This window comes from Lissotriton vulgaris, chromosome 10 (assembly GCF_964263255.1).
Source record: "Lissotriton vulgaris chromosome 10, aLisVul1.2, whole genome shotgun sequence".
NCBI lineage: Eukaryota > Metazoa > Chordata > Amphibia > Caudata > Salamandridae > Lissotriton > Lissotriton vulgaris.
Genome location: NC_141698.1, coordinates 98,712,407 through 98,728,063, shown reverse-complemented (window position 1 = coordinate 98,728,063; position 15,657 = coordinate 98,712,407). Strand labels below are relative to the sequence as shown.

The following is a 15,657-nucleotide window of genomic DNA, read 5'->3' as shown; positions in this document are numbered from 1 at the left end:
GCAGCTACACTTCAGGAAGCGCGACAGCATTTCAATCGGACTTCCAATCTCCTACTTCGTTTGGGCCTCCACATCAACTTCACGAAGTCTGTCTCGACTCCTGTTCAATGCCTACAGTACTTGGAAGCCACCATCATCGATACACGCACAGCAAACGTGTGTCCTTCGGAGGAGAGACTCTTATCTATCCTTTAGAAGGCTCAAGTTCTCATGACCATGCCCTCCCCGATGGTGAGGAAGGTATCTTCTCTCCTGGGCTCCATGGCCTCCTGTATCTTCCTCACTCCGAATGCACGCCTCCATATGAGACCCCTGCAAGAATGTCTGGAAGATCAGTGGGACCAGAAACTGGGGGATTGGGAAGACAGGATTCAGCTGTCTCATCAGGCTCTCCAGTCCATCCGACTGTGGTGTTTCCACGCAATCTCCTCTGGGGGATTCCCTTCCACAAAGAAATACTGACGCAAACCATAGTGACGGATGCTTCTCTCCACGGCTGGGGTGCACATTCCGACCACCTTCAGATACAGGGCACATGGTCCCAAAAAGAGACCAAGTACCACATCAACTCCCTGGAGCTTCAAGCAGTCCATTTGGCACTGAAAGCCTTCCAACTGTCGTTTCACACCAGTTCCCTGCTTGTTCAGACGGACAATACGCCACAATGTTCTACCTCAACAAGCAGGGGAGCTCAAGGTCTCGAGCGTTATCTCGGAAAGCCCAGGCCATCTGGAACTGGCTGTTAGCCTGGAACCTGACCATTATTCCAACTCACATCCCAGGTGTTCAGAATGCTCAGGCAGACGCGCTCAGCAGACTCCTTCAAGAAAATCACAAATGGCTCTTAAATGACGAAGTGGTGCGAGGCATCTTCGAAAGATGGGGTACTCCAGAAGTCGATCTGTTCGCTACCGCGGAAAACAGCAAATGCAGCGGCTTCGCATCCAGGTTTTACCAACCAGAGACTCTGGGGAATGCACTATGGATCAACTGGTCAGGCGGCTTTCTCTCCGCTTCTCTGCCAATCCCCCTGATCCCGACAGTACTGATCAAGCTCCCGCAATCACGGGCCAAGATGGTCCTCATTGTTATGTTATGTTACAGCGTTCTTGTATAGCGCACGGCTACTCGAAAAGAGTGTCCCGGCGCTTTCCACCTGCAGCTCAGAATAAAAATAACACAACACAGCAAAAAGAATGAGAAAAAGAACTGAAACTGAAACAATAAGAACAGCCTAAAGATTAAAAAGCCAGGTCTTCAGGCTCTTCCTGAACTGGAACAAATTGGCAGTGCTGCGCAGTGAAAGAGGAAGCGAGTTCCACAGCTGTGGAGCTTTGCAGCTGAAAGAGCGCCCTCCCGTGCGGGCCTTCCTCACCCGAGGGACCACCGCTTTGTAAAGGGATTCCGAGTGCAAGGGGCGGACTGGTCGATAAAAGGCCAGTCTCCGCCGCAGGTATCCAGCCCCTGATCCAAACAGGGCTTTGTGCATCAGAGTCAGGGATTTAAACTGGATCCGCTTCCGGATAGGCAGCCAGTGTAGCGCCTGTAGCAGCCCGGAAGCTCGGGCTCGTCTACGCAGGCCAAAGATAGCCCGGGCGGCAGAGTTCTGTACCACCTGTAGGCGCTGAACTAGGTAATCAGGGAGGCCAAGAAAGAGGGCATTAGCATAATCTAGCCTAGAGCCGACGAGAGCCTGCACAGTAATACGCCTGTGCTCCTCAGACAGCAGGGGCAGGAATTTACGGAGCATTTTCAAAATTCCATAACAGGTGCCAGCCAGACCCAGAATATGTGTTCGCAGCGACAGCTGGTTGTCCAGCTTGACACCCAGATTTTTAGCCACCAAGGAAGACTGTGCAGGAGGGCTCATGTCGGACGGCCACCAGTGCTGCCACTCCGGATCGACAACGCAACCGAAGAATAGAACCTCGGACTTGCTAGAATTGGCCCTTAGACTGTTTGACCCATTGCTCCGGAGGGGCCCGTCAGTGGTGGTGCACAGACCTACTCCACCGGTCTCTCCTGCCACATCTCCGTCTTCCATGCCGGCCGGATCTTCTGATGAAATTCGGCAGACAGATGGTGCACCCCAATCTCTCGTTGAATTTGGCGACATGGCTCCTGAGTTAGTACAGTACGGACATTTGAATCTCCCTCAGGACTCTATGGAGATATTGAATGAGGCCAAACGACCATCTACTAGCACATCCTATGCATATAAATGGAAGAGATTTTGCATCTGGTGTGCATCTAAGAATGTGGATCCTACCTCCTGCAAGGAGGAGGTCATTCTTCCTTACTTGCTACACTTGGCTCAATCTGGCCTTCAGTTTCATTCGATCAAGGTTCACCTGGGAGCTTTAAATGCTTATAGGAAATGTCCTTCACAAACTTCCTTTTTTAAATTCCCAGTCATCAGAGTTTTTCTTGAAGGATTTAAGAAAGTGTTTCCTCCCATTAGACATCCGTCGCCTCCCTGGGAGCTCAATGTGGTCCTTTCACGACTGATGAGGGAGCCGTTTGAACCCATTCATAAGGCTTCTATTTAGCATCTGTTTTGGAAGACAACTTTCCTTGTGGCCATAACTTCTGCTCGCAGGGTTAGCGAACTTCAGGCATTATGTTGTAAAGAGACTTGTACAGTCTTTCATTCCTCTAAGGTAGTTATGATGACTCAGCCTAATTTCCTCCCTAAAGTTGTTTCAGAGTTTCATGTGAACCAAACTATTACATTGCCTACATTTTTTCAGAATCCCTCTTCTCCTGCTGAGGTCGCTTCATTCCCTTGATGTTAGGAGGGTCTTGAAGTTCTATTTGGACAAGACTAAGGTTATCCGTAGATCAGACCAGTTATTTGTAAAATATGGCTCAAGCCGAACTGGTCTGACTACCTCCAAATAATCCATTTCTAGGTGGATTGTTTCCTGTATTCAGCTGTGTTATTAGAAAGTCAACAGGACTCTGGTTAGTAAGCCTAGGGCTCACTCTACCAGTGGTAAAGCCGCTACTGGGGCTTTACTTCATAATGTACCTATTTCAGAAATCTTGAAGGCTGCCAAGGGGAAGTCAGTCCATACATTTACTAAGCACTACTGCCTAGACACTGGTGCTAGGGCAGATGTTCCGGTTGGGAATGCTTCTCTTCGAAATCTATATGCACAACAGTGCGGTTGTTCTCTGTTTTTTCCACCACTGGAGAGCTGTTTTGGGATGGGCTTCCTAGTCTATTCACACGAATATGAAATCCCTACAAGAGAAGGAGTAGTGTCTTACTTGTGACTCCAGTTCTCTTGTAGGGGTATTTCCGTGATAGTCATAAGCAACCTACCCGCCTCCCCGGTGACAGACAGAGATGTCCCCAAGACTCAGTAGACTCTGCTTCTTTGCGCCTTCAAAAAGAACTGAAAGTAATTGCCTTTGGCTGTGCATCATGGGATACCAGGAGTCTCTGGAGACGCTTAAAGGCACGGTATACATTTGCAGACACATAATGGCAGCCCATGGGGGCTTCTCTATCCATTCCTTTTTGTATTATCATGAAAAAAGGAGTTTGTGAAGGAGTTTTCTATGTGTAAAACTCAGCAAATTGCTAAATGTAAAGTTAAGCTGGCTATCTTTTTCACTTCAATATGAAGTAATGGCCAGTGTAGCCTAGAGTTGGTTAGGCTGCATTATTGTCTTTTTATACCTTAAGTGTCTCTATAGGCCTTCCTGAAGAAAGGCAGAGGATGACAACTTAAGAAGATATATCTAATGAAGTGCTCCGGGGTCCACGCACATGGGCGGGACTATTCACATGATAAATGACTATCACGGAAATACCCCTACAAGAGAACTGGAGTTACAGGTAAGAAACTACTCCTTACTAAACCCTGCATCGCTTTCTTCGCATACTTCTTCAAACAGTTTGTTATGGAGCTTTGTTGCACCTTTCCTACTCTCCTCCCCATGGCTAAACCGGACAGTTTGCGGGTTGCTGTTGGATGCTTGTGATTTTTAAGATCGCTGAGAAGGTGGAGGAGAGATCCTTGGGTTTATTGCCAGTGCACCTTTTTAAGGTCATTGGAATTAATTGGACATGAAGGTGAAAGTACATCCTTCATTTCCATTTCTGTTTGTAAAGGTAATTGTATGCTTCGCGTCACATACATAGGTTTGGTTTGGAAAAACGTAACTTGGTTTTGCTAAATGTTTCTATTTGGGATTTGTACTGTGTCCAGAACAGATTAGTATTTCTGGATGTTAATACTTAATTGTCCCTAAAATGTCCACGTTTAAAATGTTCCATCCTCATTGTCAACGTGAAACCCTGATGTCCAGTCCACGTTACATCCTGATACGATGTGACCCTGGTTGTGTACTAGGAATTTGAGCAAGTCTTTAACTCTTCTTATCCCAGTTTCAAAGGGCATAAGTGATTCATGAACAGCTTTAAACGGGTAGGTACTGAGTATCCGCATTTAACTTTTTTGAAAGGAAGCATGTCTGCACTTCCTAGCAGCAGTGCAATACTGTTAGTGGGAGACTACTGGCTCTTCCCAGTGACAAACGGGTACTCTTGCATAGTTAGTGCTGGTACTTGTACATTTTTGTTCCAAGAACTATAATCAAGGTATTCAGTGCTAAACTATCTGCAGCAGCCTGTCTTAAGTTTTCTGTTTTTCTTCTTTAAACTGTAAGTATTTTGTATGGGAGTGACTGGTCTGTTCCCACATGTAGCTAGTTATGTATGTGAACAACTTTGCTCTCGCTTAAAATCTAATAAAACAGTAGGGCCCTCAGCAGTGAGCAATGGTAGGTACTGGCCAGGAAATTAACTCTCCTCACAGCCCTCCCCCTTCAGCATTAATAAACATCAGATGATTTCAGTGCATCACATGTCTCTTAATAAAGTGAACGCTTCTTCATTGTGTGGGTTCTTCTGAACATCCCTGAGTTTTTGGCGTTCCTCTGGTTTCTCATCAGATTTTAGGTAACTGAGGTCTTAAATAGATCGTTTCATATTGACCATTAACTCACATGGAAGTGGTTGGCTTAAATTCACACAAGGCAAAAAAAGTGTCCGCGTAATTATGTAGGCACACGCATACATGGTACCAACAAAATGACACAGGGTATTAGGAATGCTGCACAGCATAGCTAAAAAACATTGACAAAGCAAATACGTCTCAAATGTGAGACCTTTGGGCTTTGCCAATGCTTTTTAAAGGGGGTCAGTGAAGATGGAAAACAACGGAAGGAAAATGTTATTTATGAACAGTAGTTCAATAGAAACATTTTACTTTTCAGAAATACCCATACCGTATGCATGTGTATGTAACCTGTGCAATGCATGCATGGAATCTACTCAGGGAGAATTGGCAGATCGGTAGCTTGTCAGCTGTTTTGAGAATGTTAATGGCCATAGGTGTGTCACTGACAGCAATCGAAACATATCTGTTTGTATAATTGAACGTTTTGTGAATCGGGCAAACAGTAAATGTTCCCATTGCATAGGAGTAAAGTGTAATCACGGTCAATAGACCTTTTGTATGTGCACCTTTGAGATGTGTTTCTTTCAGTGGAAAAAAACGAGTTGTCTTTCTGAGCAGTAAATAATTAGCATGCACATACTGAATACCTTTCATCAGTGGTTCAGACTCTTCATGAATGGGTTCAGGGAGTTTTGGTGATCATGGGAATTATTTAATTTCTGATCCATAGAATTCAGAGAATGTTAATTTGTCCTACTAGTTGCTCACTATCTTAAGAGGTAATCAACAAAGGACTGTAACAATTATCAACAAAGGATGCAAAACACTTGCCACCTTGTTTTGATTATTATATTTTCTAGTTTTATATTGGGCATCCTTGTTTAAGAGCCATAAATATCCAGATAATCCACCTTCTGTTATCAAAAGTCTAGAAAACAAATTACACAATGTAGACATTTGAAACTCCCTTTAGCATAGACTTGATCAACGATAATTGTGATGTTATACAAATTATGCTTAGGGATCCTCCTTGGTTAACTTACTGTATGACTTTATTGCATTCTTATTTCCGTAATTAACACACTAAATTAATCTATAAATTGGCATACTTAAGAAAGAACTACAGTTGCTTGTTTCAAATTGTACACCATTTGCATGCTGCTACAAAAAACAAAAAAAAATATTCCCGTAAATGTCTGTTCCTTAAACAAGAGCACATTTTATGTTTGTCACTATATGTGTTTGAATTAAAAAATAAACTAGAGCCAAATATTTGGTATATTCCACAGGTTACAAAATTCCTTTAAAAAAGTGTGAGAATGGGATTGCTGGTCCACAGAAAAAAAATGTCATGTTTTTTATTGTTTTTATAGGATCCAGCAATCAGTAGTACCCAACCGCCTGGTTCATATTGGCCTTATGATGAAGGCTTAAAGCGAGGGATATTCATTAATTCGTCAACGGGGCAACCTATGATTGGAAAGGTGAGATGAGAGTTTTTCTATGTTGGAATTATTTAAACTCCATTGCTACTGTGTATTGCTCAATGTGAATCACACTATTGAAGGAAAGTTTTAATTGTACTAAGGATTCGGATGCAAGAATTATGCATCACCATCTCCATTTATTAACTAAGCAAACACAGCAGATTAAAGTCACAACCCAAAACTACTGTATCCATGAACAGAGAAAATTAATATAAACCATAAAAAACACCAGAACTAATCAGAGCACTTAATGAGGAGGATATATACTCTGATGAACCTTCGGAAGCCCTCGTTCTTCATTGCTATGCAGTCCTTGGGTTTCTCTTAACTACTCCTTTCATATAACTTGGATACAGGTACTGATTTATGCCCTATTCACCTTATTTAGATGAATGCCTTTCACTGTACACTTAAATTCATTTAACTGTTCTGGACACATATGCCCTTATCTTCTTTGTTGTGTCCTAGTCCTCAGTTTTTAAAGTTTTGATTTGAGTGTGATATCCAATTTGCTTCTTCAATGAATTTATTGTTGAGGTGGTGACCCTATGAATCGTACCCAGTGAGTAGCGAGGTTAGTGCCTGTGTTATGTCTCCTTTTAGGCAGGTCATGAAGGAGCTCAATGTTCATTGCTGAGTGTTCTACCCAGGCAGGTCGCAAAATGATTTATGCAGCCGCCATTTCTTTTTTCTTTTTTAAGAGAAATTAAGAACTTCCTCCGACAAACCTCCAACCAGTTCTTGTGCCATGTTTTCAAATTGAATTCTATGGTTTTTCCAAGGCAACTAAGGAAACCTCCACCCGTTCTCATTCAGGCCCAGAGTGAAGCCTCATTGACTAAGGGATTGTAGGAGAGTAGGGTCTGCTATCCTATGGTCACCCCAATTTTTGCTTTTTGCTTCACTGGTTTTCGACTTACTGAGGCTGTGGGCCTGCTAATCAGACCCCCAGCCTGCTGTTCTCTCTCTAAATTTATAATACATGTGCTATAGGTACATACCACAATTGGAAATGGACTCCTTGTCAGCCCCTGTACCATGCACTATAGGTGCTCAGGGCATAGGTGCCACCAAGGCCTACCAGGGGCTGAAGCATAGCTTTTGCCACCCCTGGCTGGTTCTTAAATTGACACAACTGGCTGATCACTCAGCTGGGGCAAGTGGGTGTAATCACCCCTTGCTTAGATATAGTATACCTATATCTAACCCTATATCTGGACACATATATAACCTGTGAGCCACTCCTATGGAAGGCCTCATCAATCCTGGAGGCAGAGTGCGTGGTTTTATGTGAGATGGAGCTCTGGCATGAGCTGAGCCTGTCTGCAGCTGTCGGGAACAACTCCCTAAGCTGATCCGGGATAATGCCATACCATATACTCTTAAGCGCCTTATAATCCTCGCGGTTATATAGCAACTTTGGTTTGGCTTTATCAAAACATGTCGTGTAAGGTGTCATACGAATTGGAATACTACCCCCTCGCCAGTTCTGGCGACGGGGGTAGCATTCCACCCTTCTAGAGGGAGAAGACATGTTACTTTACTGAAACGCGGTTGATTTAAAATGAGCCTCAGATCCACAAAATGGATGCCCCTGCCACAGACACGGGTCTGGCCTCCTGCTGCTGACCGAAACCCGGCAGAGGAGGCCTGGACAAAGAGTTTCCTGTCACAGGGCGGTGTCAAACCACCCCAGACAGGAGATAGTGGATTGGAGTAGGGAGGTTTCAAAGAAACCAGACACTGCCTGGGGAGCACAAGGCTGCCCCTTGCAGGATCCGGCCAAACCGGTTCTGGGGCCTCCCAGCCCCTGTCCCAGCGCGGCCAGGATCAAAGGAGAGGGGTGTAACCACCCCCTTCCTGGGTCCCACCCATAGGAGGGGACCTAGCAGGATGTCCAACCCCCTAGATTCGAATAAGAGGGGGAGCAGTCCCAACGGACTTCAGATCATCCTGAAGAAACATAAGAAACGAAATCTGGACCCTTCGACTTTCTACACGACGTGAGAAGACTGAAGAATCTCCCTTGTGGTCAAGGAGTGACCACCCTGTGCAAACAGGCACCATCCAGCCCTCGACCCTTGCTTTGTTGCAGTTCCCGCCGGAACTCGAGCGACAGAGATCGACGAGATCAAGCTTGCCTGCCTTCTACCAGCCCGATCCACAGTCCCTGCAGAGCTGAGACCCGTGGAGGCGACCGGAAGCGTGGGGCACGCCATCTTGAAAAGGCCACGAGACGCTGACCGTGCAGCCCACGAGTGACCCTCGAAGCTGTACACCGGGGTTTGAGAAGCCCCAGCCCCGAGCTCCACTTGCACCAAAGCTCACCCCTCCACACTCGACGAGTGCTGCGTGGGGCCCTTCTGCCTGTGTGTGCTCGACGCGTTGGCCCGGTCACTTGCCAGCTGGCTTGTGGCCCCTGTGCCGACGAAACTTGAAATCCGACTTGCTTTTCTGGTTGCTCCAGATCTGCACCAGCTCCTGTGAAAAGGAGCACCCACTCTGACCCTCCTGGTTCGAGTGATAAGCAATCTCCCGGTTCTGCGTGGATTGCTTTTGCCAAGTGCTGTTTGCTGCAATCTTGAAGCCGACGGTGCTGACGGCGAGAGCCTACGTGGGACAGATCGTGACCTGCTCCTGGACGTCGCAGATGCCCCAGAGCCCACGTGACAGCGGAGAGAAGCCTATCGACAACCGCCTGATTGCGCCCGACATTGCCTGGTTCCGTCCTGGTTCCACCCTGGTCACTGCTGAGTGACCCAGACTCTGTCCCCTCTGCTTTCAGGTACTTTTCTACTTCGATCCACCCTTGGATCGCACCGGACACTTCTGCTTCACAGCGCCTGCAGCTGCAACAGCTCCAAGCACCAAGAACCTGCGTGACAGAACCCGACGCCACTTCGACCCTGTGCACCCACGGCCTGTGGGTGAGGTAACTTTGCAACGCCGGTGTCTTTACACTGGTACACACCTCTAGGGTCTGTGTCTAAAGTTTTGTGTTCCTAGGTTCAGCGGAAGTATCATTTAATTCACTTTAACTAACTTTTACGCACCATTGACATTACATTGGTGCGCGCCGCACTTTCCGTGCTGCACCCGTCTCCTGTGGGCTACTCCCGACTTCTTCATTGCTTGTCCTGACTGCTCCCAGCGAATCTCTAGGCCCTAGGCCTAACCATTGTTCGATAAGTGTTACTTATACCATTTTTTTAGTATATGGTCTGAGTGGCCCCCCGCCCTCAGCCATAATTGTGCCAACTTTATATGTTTAACAGTGCTTTTGATTTAACGCTTGTGCCCCTTTCCTCATAAAGAGTACTGGGGAGTAATTTAGAAATAAATACATATATTTTTACAATATATACTTGTGTGGTGTCCTTTCATTTGATTACAGGATTGTATGTGGTAAAACAAGCTCGCTTAACACGACCTCTTAAGTTAAGCCTTTAAGGCTGCTTAGTCCATGCTACCACTAGGATAGCTTGTCTACAAGGTTGACTTACAACCTGACATCTTTGGGGTTTGTTTGGACTGATACCCAGTGGTTCCAGAATTGGAAACACTACATATCAGGCCAACTTCTCACATTGGTGTGCAGCGGTGCGGATTTGAGCTTGCTGTTTGTTTTACCATTGCAATCTTTATCAAATTGAAAGATCACATCAAGTACCTCTAGGTACATATAAATCAAAAGCTTAGCATATTAAGTTCTACTGAACTTAGTAGTTGTAGATTAAAGGGATTAGCACACCCTGACTACAACTCACTAGCAAGGTACAGTAGGAAACCACTTAGTGTAGGTAAGTGCACCACTTACACCTCACTAGCAGTCATGTCTGATGCAGATAGAGCCTCAGGCTCTGCTCCTGTAGAAGTTGATCCTATAGGGACAACATCCAGATATGACAACCTTAGCCACAAAGACCTGAGTGCCTTGTGCACAGCCAGGGGGCTAAAAAAGGGCAGAGGCCCTACCATTCCTTCCCTAATAGCTCTCCTAGAAAAGGATGATCTAGATAAGGTGAGTCAGGCTCCCTTAGGTGCAGGTGAAGGGATAAACTCCCCTGAGAATGAGGATCTTCCAGATGATGATGTAGTGGAGGAGGAAGAGGAAGAGGAAGGCTCTGATTTAGAAGAGCCTGAAGATCAGGATCAGAGGGGAAACCAGGTACAGGTTGCCAGCCTTAACCAGGCCAACTTGGACCTACATGGGAATGGGGGGGGGCCAGCACCACCCCAGATCTCATAACCAAATTCTCCCAGGTAATAGGAGGGAGAGATCTCTATCAGGGGACTCTCACCTTTCTAGTGCCTCAAGAGAATCTCAAAGAGGAATGACTTCCTCCCAGAGAAAAGAGCATAGGGCCAGGATGAGGGCTGTCCAACTCCAAATAGAAAGGGAAGAGGTAGCCTTGGCTCAAGCTAAACTTGCTTTAGCAAGAGAGAGAAAATTGTGTGGCTTAGATGCCACTGGTGGCAGCAAAGTTCCTAAAGAAAAAGACAGGGCCTATGACAATAGAAACCTGACAAAAATTGTGCCCCCCTACAAGGAAGGGGATGATATCCACAAATGGATGACTGCTCTTGAGAGGGCCTGCATGGTACAGCAGGTCCCTGAGGATCAGTGGGCAGCAATTTTATGGTACTCCTTTTCTGAGAAAGGGAGGGACAGGCTCCTCACTGTTAGACCTGAGGATGCCAAAAACTACTCTGTTCTGAAGAGTGCTCTTATTGAAGGGTTTGGCCTAACCACTGAGCAATACAGGTTGTTGTTCAGAGACACCCAAAAAGCACAGACTCAGGACTGGACTGATTTTGTAGATTGTGCCACTAAGGCTCTGGAGGGTTGGCTGCAGGGAAGTAAAGTTTCAGACTATACAGGATTGTACAATCTTATGATGAGAGAACAGATCCTTAATAACTGTCAGAACCAGCTGTTGCATCAATACCTTGTTGACTCTGATTTGACCTCTCCCCAAGAATTGGGAAAGAAGGCAGACAAATGGGTCAGAACAAGGATTAAGCAGAAAAACCAGAACCAAGGTGACCAGAAGAAAACAGACCAGAAGGGTGGGAATCAGAAAGATAAAGAAAAGGACCAGAAGTCTTCAGGCCCCCAAACTAGCAATAAGGAGGGGGGTTCCCAAAATGGAAACAAGAAAAAGAAGAATGATGGCCCAAAGAAACCTTGGTGTAATACCTGCAAATCAGTTTCACACTGGGGCAGTGAATGCACTAAGAAAAATCCAGTCCCCACCACTGCAGCTCCTAAAGCACCTGCACCCCCTAGTACAGTTAACAGTGGTGGTACACAGCCAAAGGGTTTAGTAGGGTTGACCCTGGGTACTGAGGTGGAATCTGGCCTAGTCAGAATCCCCACACAGGCAGTTCTCCTATATGATGTGGACTTATCTTTGCCCACTGCAGTAAGCCCCAGTAATCTGGGCAAATATAGGCAGACTCCCTTAATTAATGAGAAACTGGCTCAGGCCTACAGGGACACTTGTGCCAGTGTCACAATGGTGACACCTGGCTTTGTGGACCCTGGACAGATTGTACTAGGTGAAAGTTACCTAGTGACCAATGCAAGCAACTCCACTACTTCCCATAGTGTGGCTGTTGTGAACTTCTCCTGGGGAGGGGTAGATGGCCTAAAGAAAGTTGTTGTGAGTGCAGACCTCCCAGTAGACTGTCTGTTAGGCAATGATCTTGAAAGCTCAGTTTGGTCAGAAGTGGAGTACAGGACTCATGCAGAAATGCTAGGGATTTCAGCTCATGTCCTTGCAGTGACAAGGTCTCAGGCTAAGAAGTGCCTTCCTGAACCAGTGGTGGATCTTGAAACAATAGACCAACCACAACCCAAGAGGAGGAGCAAGAGGGTTAAGGCTGTGCCTTCCCACTTGCCCCAGGTTGAGGATCAAGTTTCACAGGAAACTGATTCTGCAGTCCAAGAGGAGACTGTCTCAGATGAGCTTGAACCTGAACAGGTTGAGTTTCTGGGGACAGGGGGACCCTCAAGGGCAGACCTGGGGCAGGCCCAATTAGATTGCCCTTCACTTGAACCCCTCAGACAGCAAGCTGCTGCTGAGGCTGCAGGGAATGCTCAAGGTACCCATAAGGTGTATTGGGATGAAGGGCTCCTTTATTCAGAGGCTAGAGACCCCAAGCCTGGCACCACCAGGAGGTTGGTTATACCTTTGAAGTTTAGGGGCTTCCTTCTTACCTTGGCCCATGATATTCCCCTTGCAGGACACTTAGGCCAGAATAAGACTTGGGACAGGCTTGTTCCACACTTTCACTGGCCTCACATGTCAGAAAATGTCAAGGAGTTTTGTCGCTCCTGTGTCACTTGCCAAGCCAGTGGCAAGTCAGGTGGCACAACAAAGGCCCCCCTGATACCACTACCTGTGGTGGGGGTACCCTTTGAAAGAGTTGGAATAGACATTGTGGGTCCCATGGATCCTCAAACAGCATCTGGGCACAGATTTATACTGGTGGTAGTGGATCATGCCACCAGGTACCCAGAGGCAATTCCCCTGAGGACCACCACAGCTCCTGTGGTGGCAAAAGCCCTCATTGCAGTTTTCTCAAGAGTGGGCTTTCCAAAGGAGGTTCTTTCAGACAGAGGTACTAACTTTATGTCTGGATACTTAAAAGCAATGTGGAAAGAGTGTGGAGTAAACTATAAGTTTACCACACCCTACCATCCACAGTGCAATGGGCTTGTGGAAAGGTTCAACAAGACCCTAAAGGGAATGATAAAAGGTTTACCAGAGAAGCTTAGGCGGAAATGGGACATCCTTTTACCCTGCTTGCTCTTTGCTTACAGAGAGGTCCCACAGAAGGGGGTTGGCTACAGCCCTTTTGAACTTTTGTTCGGCCACCCTGTAAGAGGTCCATTGAGTTTGGTGAAGGAAGGATGGGAGTTACCTCTCAAAAAGCCTAAACTAGACATTGTGGACTATGTACTTGGTCTCCGCTCCAGGATGGCTGAATACATGGAGAGAGCATCCAAAAACCTTGAGGCAAGTCAGGAATTACAGAAAGCCTGGCATGACCAAAAGGCTGTTATGGTTGAGTTCCAGCCAGGACAGAAGGTGTGGGTGTTGGACCCAGTGGGGCCAGCAGCTCTCCAGGACAAATGGACTGGACCCTACCCTATCATTGAAAAGAAGGGAGAAGTCACCTACTTGGTTGACTTTGGTACCCCTAGGAGCCCCCACAGGGTGCTCCATGTGAACAGATTGAAAGCATTTGTTGACAGGGAGGACATGAGTCTCCTCATGGCCACAGATGGGGAACAGGAGGAAGAGAGTGACCCTCTCCCAGACCTGCTTTCCCAGAACCCTGATGATGGTTCAGTTGATGGAGTAGCCTTGGCAGGCAGCCTCACTGAGCAGCAACAGGTGGACTGCAGACAGGTGTTGCAGGCCCACAGACAATTGTTTTCACTCACACCCAGTCAGACTAACTGGTGCACCCATGAGGTGGACACTGGTGACAATCTGCCTGTGAAGAATAAGATCTACAGGCAACCTGACCATGTCAGGGATTGTATAAAGGCTGAGGTGCAAAAGATGTTGGAGCTTGGAGTGATTGAGCCATCGGAGAGCCCATGGGCTAGCCCAGTGGTCCTTGTGCCAAAACCTCATACCAAAGATGGGAAGAGAGAAATGAGGTTTTGTGTGGACTACAGAGGTCTCAATGCTGTCACTAGGACAGATGCTCATCCCATTCCAAGAGCAGATGAGCTCATTGATAAATTGGCTTCTGCCAAGTTTCTGAGCACATTTGATTTGACAGCTGGCTACTGGCAAATCAGACTAGCTGAGGAGTCAAAAGCCAAAACAGCATTTTCGACCCCTAGTGGACATTATCAATTTGTGGTAATGCCCTTTGGCTTGAAGAATGCACCTGCCACTTTCCAAAGGTTGGTGAACCAAGTCCTTGCTGGGTTGGATGACTTTTGTGCAGCATATCTAGATGATATTGCTGTCTTTAGCTCCACCTGGGAGGATCACCTGATCCACCTGAAGAAGGTTCTGGAGGCCCTGCAAAAGGCAGGCCTGACTATCAAGGCTACTAAGTGCCAGATAGGGCAGAGCAAGGTTGTGTACTTGGGCCACCTAGTAGGTGGGGGTCAAGTTCAACCACTGGAGAGCAAGATCCAGACCATACAGGACTGGGCTCCTCCAACTACCCAGACTCAAGTCAGAGCCTTCTTGGGCCTGACTGGGTATTACAGAAAATTTGTAAAGAACTATGGGTCCATTGTGACACCATTGAATGACTTGACATCCAAGAAGATGCCCAAAAAGGTTCAGTGGACAGTTAGCTGTCAAAAGGCATTTGATGACCTGAAGAAGGCCATGTGCTCTGCACCTATCCTGAAGAGTCCTGACTACTCCAAACAGTTCATTGTACAGACAGATGCTTCTGAGTTGGGGGTGGGAGCTGTGCTTTCACAACTTAATCAAGATGGTCAAGACCAGCCCATTGCTTTTATTAGCAGAAGGCTGACCCCCAGGGAGAAACGTTGGTCAGCTATTGAGAGGGAGGCCTTTGCTGTGGTTTGGGCCCTGAAGAAGTTGAGGCCATACTTGTTTGGTACTCACTTCCTAATTCAGACAGACCATAAGCCCCTCTTGTGGCTAAATCAGATGAAGGGTGAAAATCCCAAACTGCTCAGGTGGTCCATTTCCCTACAGGGGATGGACTTTACAGTGGAGCACCGCCCAGGGACTGACCATGGTAATGCAGATGGTCTCTCCAGGTACTTCCACTTAGAACATGAAGACTTATCTGGTCAAGGTTAAGTTTAATGTCCCTGCGTTTGGGGGGGGGTTATGTAGGAGAGTAGGGTCTGCTATCCTATGGTCACCCCAATTTTTGCTTTTTGCTTCACTGGTTTTCGACTTACTGAGGCTGTGGGCCTGCTAATCAGACCCCCAGCCTGCTGTTCTCTCTCTAAATTTATAATACATGTGCTATAGGTACATACCACAATTGGAAATGGACTCCTTGTCAGCCCCTGTACCATGCACTATAGGTGCTCAGGGCATAGGTGCCACCAAGGCCTACCAGGGGCTGAAGCATAGCTTTTGCCACCCCTGGCTGGTTCTTAAATTGACACAACTGGCTGATCACTCAGCTGGGGCAAGTGGGTGTAATCACCCCTTGCTTAGATATAGTATACC

At 46.8% G+C, this 15,657-nt stretch overlaps 1 protein-coding gene across 1 annotated transcript in view; it reads left to right on the top strand.

Moving 5' to 3' along the window:
- The window catches only part of LOC147684751 (lysosomal alpha-glucosidase-like), a 496,980-nt gene that overhangs the window by 268,041 nt on the left and 213,282 nt on the right, over positions 1-15,657 (top strand). Inside the window, exon 9 of the mRNA XM_086940598.1 lies at positions 6,347-6,457. Coding sequence (XP_086796724.1) covers positions 6,347-6,457 — 111 coding nt within the window. The remainder of the gene's footprint in view (positions 1-6,346; positions 6,458-15,657) is intronic.